We start from the raw sequence: 14343 nt of genomic DNA, 5'->3' as shown, positions 1-14343 counted from the left end.
CAGGGGACACTCTAAGAAAGTCTTGGTCGTTGAAGTGAGCAAGGACGTTAACATTAATGCCAAGATGATGCTTTGCACTCTGCAAAGATGTGCAAAGCAGACGCGACATAATGCGAGACTTCTTTAGAAGGTGGTTGGATGGCATCACCGACGCGATGGACAGCAGTCTGAGTAGGCTCCGGGAGTTGGTGATGGACAGGGAAACCTGGCTTGTTAGAGTCCATGGCGTCGCGAAGAGTCGGACACGACTGAACTGAAGGAGGGAGATAGGGCGATGAAGCCCTGGACCCAGGGTGCCTCGCCAGCGTCTCCTTTAAGAGGCGGGGCTGGAGCCGCGGCGAGTCCCAGGCTTTGTACGTGTCGGAGGCGGAGCCGCAGAAGGCCCTAGCAGCATGGCAGCTGACGGAGCGGCCGCCTTGACGTTTTTGGATCAGGAGAGCCGAGTCCGAGCTGGGGGGGTCGGTAGTCTGCAAGTCCCGGCCCCGGTCACTATGGACAGTTTCTTCTTCGGTATTGAAGAAAGGAGAGGCTGAGGGTGGTGCTGGGGCAGAAGCAGGGCTGAGGAACGGGAATGCAGGCGCGTGCACGACGTGGGTGGGGGCGGAGGGGGCCTCGCACGCGGCAGCCGGAGTTGGAGGGGAGAGCCAGGCCCCTGCCCTAGTTGTACCGGGTGGGCCCGGGCCGAGCGCTCCAGTTGTTCCTGACACGTGGGCGTGTGAATGGCCGGTTAGTCATGGCTGCAGGTGAACGGGATTTGGTGAAATGCCCTCCCCCACCACTCCGCACACTGACGCATACTCACAGTTAACCTCTTACAGGCTGTGAGCTCTCAGGCCACACCCGCTCTTTCACCTTCAAGGTAGAGGAAGAGGATGACGCGGAGCATGTGCTGGCTTTGACCATGGTAAGGGGCGGGGTAGGGGGAGTGGAGGTTAAATTGGCTGACCTAAAGAGGCTCTACTCGCTTGTCTATCCTTCCCCGTTCTACTGGGAGTCATCTACTCTGCTTAATCCCCACATGGGGCTCCCCTGGCCAGGCGGTCCAGGGACCTCGGAGGCTGGGCAGGTTGTAGGGTAGATGATTCCACTTGTGGTGTCCACCCTTACTGGGGAGACTCTGAGGCCCTGTGTACCTTCCCAGCTCTGCCTCACCGAGGGGGCCAAAGATGAGTGTAATGTGGTGGAAGTCGTGGCTCGGAACCATGACCACCAGGAGATCGCAGTCCCTGTGGCCAACCTCAAGTTGTCCTGCCAACCCATGGTGAGTTCCCTGGCCGTACCTTGGGAGGCTGGGAGGTAGGAATTGAGGACTTAGGACTTCTCACAAGGTGGGGTGGGCTAGGAGTGGGCCAGGCCTTCATCCTTGTCTTCCTCCCAGCTCAGTTTGGATGACTTCCAGCTCCAACCACCTGTAACCTTCCGCTTGAAGTCAGGTTCTGGCCCTGTGCGCATCACTGGGCGGCACCAGATTGGTGAGAATTTTCTCCTTTGCTTCCAGTAGACTTTCCATCTGGACTCCTACCCCACCCCAGCCATATCTCCCAGTGCAATTCCCATACAGACCCTGGATGCAGTGCCCTCCACTTTACTACTCTAGCTGTTCTTCACGGAACCTACCCCAGCTTATCCAGCTCCACTAATGTGGACTCCTGTGAAAGTGAAAGTCACTCAGTCCTGTCCGAGTCTTTGTGGCCCCATGGACTGTAGCCCACCAGGCTCTTCTGTCCATGGAATTCTTCAGGCAGGAATACTGAAGTGGGTTGCCATTTCCTTCTCCAGGGGATCTTCCCGACCCAGGGATCAAACCCAGGTCTCCTGCATTGCAGGCAGACTCTTTACTGGCTGAGCCACCAGGGAAGCCCTTTGACTCTTTGTTATCTAGTTTAGTATCTGAGGTTTTTCCCACCTAGGCAATAAGCTTTGGGAGGTCAGAGTCCCTGCAAGCCTAGAGCCACAGAGCATTAATAAACGACGTGTATGAAGTATGAAGGGGGTGTGGCTTTAACTTCTCTTCCTCCCTTGACTGCTTGTGTGCCAGTTACTATAAGCAATGATCTTTCTGGGGAAGAGAGTGAAGAAGACGGGAGTGAGGAGGAGGAAGCTGAGTTGTGTCCTATCCTTCCTGCCAAGAAGCTGGGGCGCAGGCTCTAACCCTCCCTGGTGAGTTGGAGGGGCCTGGGAGGGCACAGGAGGAACATGTTTGGACCTCGATGCTGACCCCTTGTTTGCTCTCTTCAGGTCAGCTAGCTGCCTGCCACATACACCAGGTTCCTGGACAAGTTTCAACAACTTTGTATCTCTCCATTGAAGAGGGTTGGGGTGGGGGTGGGGGTCTTGGTCTGGTGCAAGGAGAACGGGGGTCCCATTCTCCAAAGGACCCTGGTCTAATCCTGTACCTCACCCTAAGCTTCCCTTTTCTCCAGGAGTGGGAGGAACTCTGAACTTCTATCCTGACCTTCTCTCCCCACTTGCCTGTGAGGTTGGAGGTCAGCATCTGAAGCTCAGTACTACACATTTTTAATGTTTTTTACATTTTTGGATAAAGGTTGAAATAAAATGTGGATGAGGGTTTTTTTTGTAACTCATTTGTGTGGCTTCTTTCCCTCCTGGGGTGGCATTCCCCTAGGGACCACCAGGTGGCACTGTGGCAGCACAGAGGGTGGCCCCTGGACCTGGGGAAGGGTGAGGAAATGTGGGATCCTGCTACTCCCAGAGCGCTGGGACTAGCCCAGCTCTGGGCCCCAGCTGCCTTCCTAGATGAGGACCTCCCAACACCAAGCCCCTTCCCAGTCCCTTGGTGGGGGAGGGCCATCCCAGGAGGTTATCAACATCTAAACAAGGGGTCTGGGCCTCTGTCACCACTCAGGCTGATGGGCAGGGGGGCAGATAAGGGGGCTTAAGCGGCCTGAGGAATGTGCATCCCTGGCCCCATGAAGGGGGCTCAGGCCCCAAGAGGACCTGTGAGGGGTAAGGTAGAGGCCAGTCTTTGCTCCTCCTACCAGTCATGCAGGCCATCTCTGAGCCAGCCTGGACCCTTAGAAACCTGATTCCAGGGGCCAGATGGAGGGGGCTGGCCAGATTGGGTGACAGGGAAACCAGAATCCGGGTGGCCTGGCATATGGGGGCAGAGAGGAGCCCCTGGGATTCAGCCTTCTGGGCTAAAGGGTTCCAGCCCCCTAGCCCTCCACCTGGTCTGGGGGGTGGGGGGCGCGGGTGGTTCTCTGGTGCCTGCAATCAGGTGGTTCTAGGTATTGGCTGCTGCTGTACCAGCAAGAGAAAGGGATGTACCTGGTGTGAGCATGAGTGTGTATATGACCAAGTCTGAGGTCAGTAGTTCAGCAGCTGTATTGATGGGGCAGGGGGTCTCAGTGCCCTACAAACAAACAAACAAACAAAAGGTTACCTCCTGAGACAGCTTGGGGCCAGACATGCTGAGGAGGGACACAGAAGAGTGCCTGGTGGGGCCAGGCCCACTCCCTCCCACACTGGCTTCTGGGCAAATGAGTGAACAAGTGGGAGGGGTGCCTGGATAACCAGAAGAGGTTGGCATTGGAGCAGGTGTTTGGAAAGAGTGTTTCCACAACACAGAAAAGCACTCCCTTTTCAGCACATCTCCAAAGGAGGTCCCCTTCTCCCTGTGGTGAGGAGCAAACAGGTCCAGTGTTTAACCTCCCTTTTTCCTAGTTGAGGATAAAGGAAGATGATCCCTCTCTGCGTCGCAGTGATCAGGGTCGCAGGCCTCTCTTTTTGCTGCAGGCCTTTCCTAAAGTGCTTCCACCAGGGACACTGGGATGGAGAGGGCAGCCAGAATGGGACCATTCACCAACCACAGGCAAGGGGTCTGGAGATAAAGAAGGTGGAGTTAGCGCCCTCTGGTGGGCGAGGTTGAAACCGCTTGTGACAGTGCAGCTTCCCGCGCCGCCTCTATAGCGGCTCTAGGCGGGCGCCGCGGTGCAAGGGCCTACATGCCCCACCAGTGGCCTGAGCGACTAAGGCAGACTTCATTCGTTTGTTCGTTCATTCATTCACCGGGAGGGTTCCTGTTAGAACCCTTCCCTTCCTCCTCTCGTCTATCGCCTCCAAAGTCCTCGGCACGTGTTCGGTTGAAGGCACGGTAGCCTGGCTGAGTGTAGGAAAAAGTCGGGGAATCCTTCCCAGCCGACACTTCTACCCCCTGCAAGTGGCCCCGCCCCAATATTTACCCCCCTCGACGCCGCTGATCGCTCATTGTGAGCCTTTCTAGTGTCTTGTCGGGTCTGCCCGCGGCCTTGGCCGGCGCCAAGCGTGCTCCAACCCGCGGTGGGGGCCCAATCCACATCCGCCTCGTCCCGGAGTTTCTCGACCCGACAGGGCGCCCGCGGACTGAGCCGGGAATTGTTTTTTCTCCCTCCCCTCCCTCGCCTCTCCTCGATCCCCCTTTCTGCCCTCTTAGTGCACAGTAGGAGCGTTGCCCATTCATTTAGGTCTCTGAGCGCTGAGGGCTTACGCCGGGGTTTGCAGACTGCTGGAGGAGGGGCAAGACTGTATTTGGGGGGCGAAGAGGGATGACCAGACGGGGCCTAAAGTGCTTAACCCAGTCTCTGAGATTTACATTTGAACAGTCGGCGGAGGGTCTGCGGCGCTTTGAACGCCTGGCGCAGGCTGCGCGTGTTGGAGCGTAGGCGGCCCCCGCCGGTTGGTGTGGATTTGAGGGGCCCAGGGTGGGCCAGGGGAGGTGGGTGGGGGGCGACCGATGCGTTTGGAAAGAGGCTGAACGTGTGTGTTTGGGCCCTTGGAACGGTGTATTTGCAGAGAGGGGCTATTTGTGTTGGCGAGAGGTGTGTGTTTGTGTTTGCAGGAGGCGAGTGCTCTGTGTGTGTGTATTTGTGTTTGAGGAGTGTGGGGACGGCCAGGAAAGGTGGCCGGCCTGTCACTCAGCGATCAGGTTGACAGGCGCTCCCTCATCAGGGCCAGGGAGCTCTGATTGCAGATTTGAGGAAACAAAATAGCAATTGTAATTACGGGGCTTTGATAAGATAAAGGAAGGAGCAAGCCGGCCGGGAGGCGAGTGAGAGCAAGGGAGGAGAGAACGGCCTGCTGGGGCCCCGATGGAGTATTTACATCTGTCATTCACGGGGGTGTGTCCTCGCCGTACCCGGCGCCTGATGCGGGGGTGTCCCTATTGACACCCCCTCCCCCATCTTTTGGGGACAGGGACTTTTGGGGATATGAGAAGAATCTCCTCAAGTGGACGAAGACCCAGCTGGGGGAAGTTCTCAAAATGTAGAGGAATTCTGGTCTGTATAGGCCCCCGGGGTAGAGGTTAGGGTGTGGGACTCAAACCCTGATTGATGGTCCACATGTTTAGGCCTGGGGTGGCCCATCTCTGGGGGAGAGTGAGGAGGGTGGATTAAGATCATTGAGGTTCAGCCCAACATCTTCAGAACCTTCTGGGGGCTCCAAACCAGGGTTGAACTCTGGTCTGAGCCAGGTGCTATAGTCTCCACCCCCCACTCTGGGGAAAGGCAGGTGCCCAGAGTGACTCAGGTTGTGACTCCAGGACTACACACACTAAGGATGGGCTGGATGATGCCCTGACCCCTGCTTGGGTCCTGCTCCTTGCTGTTCCCATCAGACTGTTTTCAGAGGGCTGGTCCCTGGTGAGAAGACCCTTTTCATCCTCTGCCTCTCATCTCTCCACTTATTTATTAATGCATACAAATAATAAACATATTCAAGGGCCTCCTATGTGCAGGGCATGAGGTTGAGATGGTAAATATTTTGCCTGCTTGAATTAGTGTACCTGGGAATGTAGACACCCAACAACTTCTTGATAGAGGAGCTCAAATGAAGGAGAAATGCTGGTCTAGGCTGTGGGTACTGGAGCCCACTTCACTTGTCTTCCCCCAGTGCCCAACTCCCAGTGGGGTTGAGAGGAGATGGTGCAGACAGCCTTTAGCAAATATAAGTGCTCAATAAATGGTGGTGTTTATGATTCTTATCTGTTGGGAGGGTGGTGAAGGCAAGTAAGTCTCCCTGGGGAGGCCCCACCTGCACTGAGGTCTAAATGTTCAGTCAGTTTCCCCATTATTCATTCATTAAATACAGAATTGCAGAACCCTGCCCTGCTCTCCTGAGCTAGTAAGATACGGTCCTTGCCTGGAGGTCTGGGTGGGAAAGAGCCACTTGAGGGAACAGACTCAAGTGAGTAACAGGTGAGCTCAGGGAGTCTGCTTCTCTGGGGAGGGATGAGATTGGGACAAGTCTTCTGATTCTGTTTCCCCACCTAGACCTTGCTCAGTATTAGCACTATGGCTGGGAGTGGGAAAGGCAGGCCACAGAGAAAGGGGAAGAACTTGGCTGTGCTGCCTCTGGTCTCATGGTTTCCTGAGGCCACCCCAGCCCCTCCAGCCCAATCCCCAAGGACATGGGGGCTGGCAGTAGGGCAGGGGAGGTCTTGGGCAAGGGCAGCAGCTGGGCAAAGCATCAGTGGCTCCACCTGCTCCCTAGAATTTTCCGTCTCAGGGCATCTCTGCCCATCCAAGCTGCTCTCAAAGAAGCACCACACCTCGGGAGTTCCTGAAGCCCCTGGAGGAAGCAATGGGTGGCTGGGAAAGGCTTAGACAACTCACTACCTTCTTTGATACTTCCCCCTCCCCCAGGGTTGACAAAGCACCAGTCCAGGTTTAGCACACAGTAGGTGTGTAAATACCTGTTCAGTGCACAAATAATGGGAGTCTGAGCGAAAAAGACTAGGCAACCTGGATCTAAGCCTCTTTCCTGGAAAAGCAGCTGAGGTTATTTTTGCGCCCACTGCCTGCCGCTTTGGGGAGGGCATGGTGGTGGCAAGTGACTGGGGTTTTCCCTATGGGTGGGCTCTCTCCTTTTTGGGTGGTGTAGTCAGGCTTCAGTCTAGCGTGTTGGGGGCGGGAGGGACAGGAGCAGGGGTGATGGTGATAATGAGGGCAGGAAGCAGGAAAGGAGATGTTTCTCGATCTCAGGGCCTTCTTGGTGACTGAGCGATGCAGGAGAGACCGGCAAGGCAGGGTACTCAGCAGAAAGATGGGGGTGGTTGTCGGCTCCCGGTCTCACAGGCGCGCACTGCCAGAGGAAAGCGCACAAGCGTTCACCCCAGTGTTGGAGGCTACTTGCAGGCGGCAGCCCCAGACAGACAAAGCACACAGTAGGTGGCTCAGAGAACCGCTGTCTAGCTTGAGGCTTAAGCGGACCGGGTCCCACGGTGGAGACCGGGCGCCTTCCCACTCGGGCGCCCGGGGGGTCCAGGAAGCCCCAGCAGAGGGTCTCGGGACTCCACAGGGTGGGCGGCCCGATGCGCCCCCATCCCCGCACGCCTGGACCCCAAGAACGCGCAAGGGGACAAGTCCGGGATGCGGAGAGGGGCCCAGACAGGCAGCCCTCGCCCCTTGCAGCGGGTCCCCAGACCCCTCCCCTCACCCAGACCCCCAATCCCCGACCCTCCGACCGCCCCGCCCCGGTCCGCCCCGCCCCCGCCCCGGGCTGCGTCCGGGCCCCCGCTCCCAGCCGGGGGCTGCGGGCTCCGGCCGCCCGCCCCGCGCTCCCCCCTCGCGCCCGGTGCGGCGCCCCCCGCCCCCACCCCTCCCCCTCCCTTCCCACTTACCCACCCCCCCTGCCGGCCCGTTACCCTCCCTCCCGCTCCGGCTCCTCAGCAGCCAGCGGCCAACGGCTCCGGCTGCGGCGCAGAGGCACTCGGCGCGGCGCGGCGAGCTCGACATTCCCTGGGACCCGCGGAGCTGCGTCCCGATCGCCCCGGCTCCCGGCCTCGAGCCACCCTCGAGCCCCCCTCCGCCGCCGCCGCCCTCGGCTCGTCGGTCCGCTGCCTCCCGCGAGCCGGCGAGATCCCGCCGGGGCTGTGGGTGCTCCCCGGCCGCGCGCCATGGGCAGCCCCCGCTCGGCGCTGAGCTGCCTGTGAGTACCGCCGTCCCGCGCCCCCGGCCGCGCGCCCGCCGGCCCGCCCGCCACTCACCCCGCGCCCCTCTCTCCCCGCCCGCTTTTGTCTCCCACAGGCTGTTGCACTTGCTGGTTCTCTGCCTCCAAGCCCAGGTAAGGCGCACTGCGCCGGGGCCGGCGGGGCACGCCGGGGGGCGAGGTCGGGCAGGCGGGGGCAAGAGGACCGACCCCGCGGCCGCGCGGCGGGCTGGAAGTGCTGGGAAGCATCTTAGAACAGCAACCCCTAACTATCCCGAGGAGGGGTTAAGGACCAGAGAGGTAGCGCCGGCCTCAGGTCACACAGCCTGTGAGCCGCGCGAGGCTAGAACCCGAGGTTTCGGAGTCCGGCGCTGTCTCCCACGCCTCCCAGCCCGGTGGGGGTGGTTGGGGAACTCGGCGGCAGCCAGTCCCGGCCGCGCCGAGGAAGGGGGCATTCGGGGCAGGGGGCGTTCGATGTCAGAGGTCCGGTGACGGCCTCAGGGACCCTCTCCGCGGCTCTCTGGAGAGACTTGCGGCGGGTCTGGCCGAAAGACCAGGTGCCCAGGGCTTCTGCGGTCTCCACATTTGCTCCGTGAATTTGTCTTTATAAATGTCAGGGGTCGGGCCGCGCTGCCTCCCGACTTAAAAGCGCCCTGCTCTTCTAGGAAGGCCCGGGCGGGGGGCCTGCGTTGGGCAGGGAGCTCGCTTCCCTGTTCCGAGCTGGCCGGGAGTCCCAGGGTGTTTCCCAACAGGTGGGTCCAGATCCTTCCCCATCCCGGGCGCATCCATGCTAGACTGGGTCTGTCCGACTTTCCTGGGTAGGGTGGGGGTGGTCCGAACTGGCATGTTGGGGGGACCCCAGCCCCTGCCGGCTGCCTGGGGCAGTGGAGGGAGGTGCCGGGTGATGGGGGCCACTCGGGCCCCTGGGCAGGGTAGCATTATAATGGCGTGTTGTGTATTTTTCAATTTCCTAAAGGTAACTGTTCAGTCCTCACCTAATTTTACACAGCATGTGAGGGAGCAGAGCCTGGTGACAGATCAGCTCAGCCGCCGTCTCATCCGGACCTACCAACTCTACAGCCGCACCAGCGGGAAGCACGTGCAGGTCCTGGCCAACAAGCGCATCAACGCCATGGCAGAAGACGGGGACCCCTTCGGTAAGGAGCTGCACTGCGCTGGGGTTAAGGTAGCCTGCGGAGCACGCCCCTCCTCCCCAGGCTGGCCTGCTGTGACGGGACCCAGCAGTCGCATCTGCGCGCTGAGCTGAGGCCTGTAGGCTCCCCAGCTCAGAAGGGAAGGAGTTAAGCCGACAAACATCTTGGGGGTCAGCTGGAGAAGAGAGGGCTGGGGAAGGGACCCTGGGGAGTACTTGGCCCATAGGTGCCCTTTCCCTGCCCAGCAGATGAATGAATCCAGGAATCTCCCTTTCCACCTCCCCCTCTCATACCCCTCCCCACTGCAGGTGGAGGCAGAGGGTTCAGGGGGAGGGGGCCCAGGTTTAAGGGAAGCTCTTGAAAGAGGATATGTCACCAGGGCCCACAAAAGGAGAGTGGGAAAGAGAAGGGAGAGAAATCCCCTCAACTCTCCCAGGTTGGGGGGGGGGGCGGTGTACTGTGAACCTTAAATACTTTGATCAGGAGGGTCAATTACACATGGGGACTAGGCTAGGAAAGGGGCCTTCCCCACTTCACTTGTCCAGGAACCCAGGCGGTCGGTCAGAGCGGGGCTCCTGGCTCCCGGTGGGGTGGTGAGTACAGGGAGCTACTGTGGGGTGGAGAGGCTGAGGACTGATTGATTTCTAAAACATTCAATATTCCTGCCTTGAAACAAGGCCAATTTCCAGAGTCCTGGATGTACCAAGAGAAAAGCAAGTCCTCTGGGCGGCTGGTGTTGTTTTTAGAGAGCGATTATTGTGAGTTTAAAAACCTTTAAATAATGACCAAGTTAAACAAGCATGAAAGGAGAGGGGAAGACTCTATTAAAATGTAATAAAAAGGTGAAGCATTTTAAGAGCTAAGAAGAAAAATGAAGAATGATATAAAACAGAAAAAGAACGAGCCTTTTTTTCAGATGTGGAGTTTGAAAGGAGTTGCAAGTCTGTAAATGTTAAAAAAGAGGTTCAAGATTGTTCTCTATGAATCTCTGGAGAGACCCCCGCGTCTGGCAGAGCGATTAAAACTCTTCTTACTTTCACCTTTTTTAACATTTCCTGAATACTTTCTCCTCTTCTCGAGCCAGTTTGGGGGATCGAGTATGTCTCGCTGCATTTTTTCTGCATCGACGTAGCTGACTTCCCTTCAAAGCTGGAGAAGGAGACATAATTTTCCTGGGATAAATCTGTCACTGGGGTGGAAGAATAGGTTTGAAAATGTTAAGCTTTCCAAAAGCCCGGTCGGGAAAGCCGCTGTAAACTGCTGCCCCAGCTCCCCAGCTCCATCCAGGAAGGAGAGTGGGGGCTTTCTGCAGTGGGGGTGGGGGTGGGGGTGGCCTGCCCGGTGGCCGAGCTCCCCTGCTGGGCTGGTAGGGCCAGCCTGCCGCCCCTTTGTCCCTTCAAACTGGCTGCTCGTTGCCCTTCTCAGCTTCCAAGGAAAGGGAATGAATGCCTGGCCCCTCCTGGGTTTGCTCCATTGGAGCAAATGGTCCAGCATCCTCGGGGTTTGGGGAGCGAAGAAGAAGAAGCTAAGCTGGTCATGGGGGGATTCATCTTCAGACATCAGAGGTCTGATGCCCACTTCTCTTCTTACAGTTATAGGAGGCTTCCCAGGTTCCCTGGTCCCTGCCTGGTGGGCAGGAGCAGGAGCTGGAGGGCCCAAGAGCAGAGGCTTAGGGTGTATAGCCAGGACAGGTAGAATCTGGGGGAGAATGGCAGAGAAGTCCCAGGGGCTTCCTTATGGGTCCCAGGAAGGGACAGAGGGCTCCATTCATGTCTGCCTTGTTTGGCAGACCCCCCTCTTCTCCAGTTGATGTCCTTCTTGGCCCTTAAAAAATAGCTGCTCCTTGCCCTGAAAAGCAGAACAGGAAAGGGATGGGCAGACTGGCTGGATCCAAGAGGAACTGGGTGGGAGAGGAGGTGGCAGCTGCATTTCCCTGGCTGACTTGGAGCCAGACTGGGGGCTTGGCTACTGGGTCCCAGCTCTATGCTTCTGCAAAGGGAGGCAGGCAGTCACAGGCTGGGCTGTGAGGACTGCCTTGCTGACCTGTGCCCATCACCTCCCATTAGTTTCAGGGTCAGAGAAGGTGCCACCTTGTCAGAATAAGCTGGGAGGTAGCCCTGGGAGTCCCCAGACTTCTTTCTCAAGGAGGGAGAAGGCTAAAGGAGGGAGGGCAGGAGACCCAGCCCCTTTGGTACCATCCCAAGCAGCTAAGTTGGTCCCCACTCTCAAAGGGAGGAGGTGTACAGAGTGGGCAGGGGCCAGGGCTTCTGTGGGCTGTCTAAGGGAAGGGGTAAGAAGGCACAGGATTCAGCGCCCAGTCTCCTGGCTCTTGAGTGAGAATCAAGCACACATGATTTTCTCTTCTCCTCTGCTACAGAAAATGTTTGGTCACTGGGGTAAGAAGCCCAGTGCTGCTAGAGGGGGTGCAAGAGAAAAGACTATTGAATTACTGATTTCTGAACACTGGGGCTGGGGTCTGGAGTGACTGGGAAGTATGGCAAAGAGAGAGTATCCTCCTAGCTGGTGTCTGAGTTTCTAGGAAAGCAGCCGGCCATGGGCAGTGTGTGGAGGGGGAGCTGTCCTCATCCCTGTCACCGTCTCAGCAGAGCTGGGGTGGAGGGCGGGAGATATGGGGTGGGGTGGAGTGGGTTGAGGTGGAGGGTGTCGCCGGGGGTGGCCAAGGCTGTGGGTTGGAACCCGAGGTATCAAGAAGCAAGAGAGAGTGCTTTTATGTTTGACCTCAGGAGTGGAGGTCACCACTGCACCTGGATGTTTGTAATAACCTGTGAGGCGCGTGCATAGAATATTTTGAGTTGGAAGAATCCTCATAGATCTTTTGATTGGTAGTGGAATTCTAGTCAAATTAAATTTTACTTGAAGCCTCGACACAAAAGTCATTACTGTCTGGTTATAAAAGAGGGTCTTCAGTTTGATGGCTCTAAGACCCCTCTGCATAAACCAGTTCAGACACCATGATCTCATCCATTCTCCCCCTGTAAAACCAGGCGAGGGGCCTGAAGCCCAGAAAGGGGACTTGACCTTTCCAGGGTTGCACAGCATATTAGTGTCTGGAGCCCACAGCTTGGGCATCTGGCCCTTGGATCATCTGCTTCTGGGATGGGCCAGCTGGGGTAGGGACATGGAGCATTGGAGGTCAGGAGGCTGCCAATAACCACTCCCACCCCACCCCAACCTTTCCTGACAGCAAAGCTTATCGTGGAGACAGACACCTTCGGGAGCAGGGTTCGAGTTCGAGGAGCTGAGACGGGCCTCTACATTTGCATGAACAAGAAGGGGAAATTGATTGCCAAGGTGAGGTCCTAGAAAGAAGGGAAAGACTGGCTGGGGCCTGGGGAGCAGGCTGGGCTGGCTGAACTCCTCCAGGATCCCAGCAAGGTGGGCAGAGAGGCAGAGGGCCACCTTGGGGTTACCTAATGATTAGGGGGGGGCATGGAGGAGGTGAGGGAGGAGGTAACTGAGAGATGAAAAGCTATAAAGGCAAAGAAGGAAGAAGGAAGGCTAGGGAAGGGGCTGGGGAGGGGGTGTCGGTAAATTCCATATATGTTTTTAACAAATCGCCAAATTGCTTTGCTATTATGTCCAATTACATGGTACCAGCATTTGGAATGTTCAGTAAGCTGAGGGCCCAGCCCCTCAGCCGAGCTCTGAAATGGCCCCATTAGTCACGGCTCCTCTCCAGCCTCGAGCTCCCCGCTTCCCTGGCTTCTGGGGCCTGGGGCTCTGCATCTCCTCACCAGCCTTCCCTCCGGCATAGGGTGGTGGCCCTGGGGCTGCAGGTTAGCATCCTGAGATGGCTGAGGGGGCCAGCTGGGGAAACGGGTGCTAGCAGTTTGGGCCAGACTGGTGGGCAGGAGGCCAGGGTGGGCAGGGGCTGGGCCCCCTCTCTGCCCCTGTGTTGGGGCCCAGCCCCTCTGTAGACAGCCATGTGTCACTGCTACCCAGGAGGACAGGAAGTTGCCGGGTGGGCTGTGAGTTGTGAGGGATTAGAGAGCGGGTGCCCACCCTGCCATCTGCTAGGGTGCCCACCTGCTGTCTGGGGCCGCCTGCCCTCTGCCTAGGATGGGAGGGGGCTCCGGACAGAGCCGGGTGACACCGTGTCCGCCCCCCACCCTGCAGAGCAACGGCAAAGGCAAGGATTGCGTGTTCACGGAGATCGTGCTGGAGAACAATTACACGGCCCTGCAGAACGCCAAGTATGAGGGCTGGTACATGGCCTTCACGCGCAAGGGCCGACCCCGCAAGGGCTCCAAGACCCGGCAGCACCAGCGCGAAGTCCACTTCATGAAGCGGCTGCCCCGCGGCCACCACACCACCGAGCAGAGCCTGCGCTTCGAGTTCCTCAACTACCCGCCCTTCACGCGCAGCCTGCGCGGCAGCCAGAGGACTTGGGCCCCCGAGCCCCGATAGGCCCTGCCGGCCCCTCCCCGCTGCTCCCCGCCCAGGTTTCCTCTTTGCAGGACGAGGTCTGCGCTACTGAAGGCTGGGGAGGAGCCGGGAGAGCCCCGGGCTCTAGTTGTGGATAATTGTTTGCTGTTGGGTTTTTTTTTTTCTGTTGTTGTTGTTGTTGTTTTTTAAAACAAAAGAGAGGCTCTATTTTTGTATTCCACTCAGCTGTGGTGTCTGACTTCTTCACTCTCACCTCGGCTGGGAGTGGCCTAGACTGGGATTCGTTGGGGGGTTTCCTGAGCGTGGGGGGCCTTTTCTCATCCCGCAGAGGCACTCCTGGGACCCCAGCAGCTGCAGGGCAAGACTGCTAGACCGTCGGGCTCCGCTGCACTGGGGGCAGAGAGGGAAGGGACTGGAACTTGAGGTCGGGTCTTTTAAGGGCAGGTGTCAGTGGAGGATGGTTGTATACTAGCTGCTATTAAATGACTGAAATATTTATTTAATTGAATTCAAAACGTGTATTGGAGAGTGGGTCCTGCCAGGGTCAGCCCCCTCCCCCTGCGCTGCCCCAGGTGGCCAGTGGCTGAGACCTGCAGCGAATCAGGCAGCAGCTCTGACTGGATCTTCGCTTCCACCTAAGGATCCACACCTGTTACTGGAGGGGTTTTCCTGGGAGAACAGAAACAGGGAAAAGGGCAAGAAGAGGCTCTTAACTGGTCTTAGGGCCTCTTGGTCATGGACTCTTAATCGGAGTTGATGGTAACACTTCCCTAGGCCATCTCTGGGTCAGAAATGATGACTCTGCTAGGACTGCAGCTAATCATGGATTCAGTGAGTCCTTTAAAAAGCACCTTTC

General features: G+C 57.8%; 2 protein-coding genes across 2 annotated transcripts; both read left to right on the top strand.

Moving 5' to 3' along the window:
• Positions 1 to 376: 376 nt before the first annotated feature.
• On the top strand, positions 377 to 2581 carry NPM3 (nucleophosmin/nucleoplasmin 3). The gene is made up of 6 exons (XM_004020126.5): positions 377 to 510; positions 819 to 904; positions 1142 to 1261; positions 1379 to 1472; positions 2039 to 2160; positions 2239 to 2581. The coding sequence occupies exons 1-5, from the start codon at positions 393 to 395 to the stop codon at positions 2149 to 2151; spliced, it is 531 nt and encodes a 176-aa protein (XP_004020175.1). The 5' UTR covers positions 377 to 392; the 3' UTR covers positions 2152 to 2160; positions 2239 to 2581.
• Positions 2582 to 7994: 5413 nt separating this feature from the next.
• Positions 7995 to 14101, top strand: FGF8 (fibroblast growth factor 8). Its single transcript, XM_060404591.1, has 3 exons — positions 7995 to 9083; positions 12286 to 12392; positions 13218 to 14101. The coding sequence occupies exons 1-3, from the start codon at positions 8714 to 8716 to the stop codon at positions 13506 to 13508; spliced, it is 768 nt and encodes a 255-aa protein (XP_060260574.1). The 5' UTR covers positions 7995 to 8713; the 3' UTR covers positions 13509 to 14101.
• Positions 14102 to 14343: the final 242 nt, after the last annotated feature.

Source organism: Ovis aries, chromosome 22 (genome assembly GCF_016772045.2).
Source record: "Ovis aries strain OAR_USU_Benz2616 breed Rambouillet chromosome 22, ARS-UI_Ramb_v3.0, whole genome shotgun sequence".
NCBI classification, from domain to species: Eukaryota; Metazoa; Chordata; class Mammalia; order Artiodactyla; family Bovidae; genus Ovis; species Ovis aries.
The sequence above is the reverse complement of the archived record's forward strand: the minus strand, read 5'-3'. Positions and strand labels throughout refer to the sequence as shown.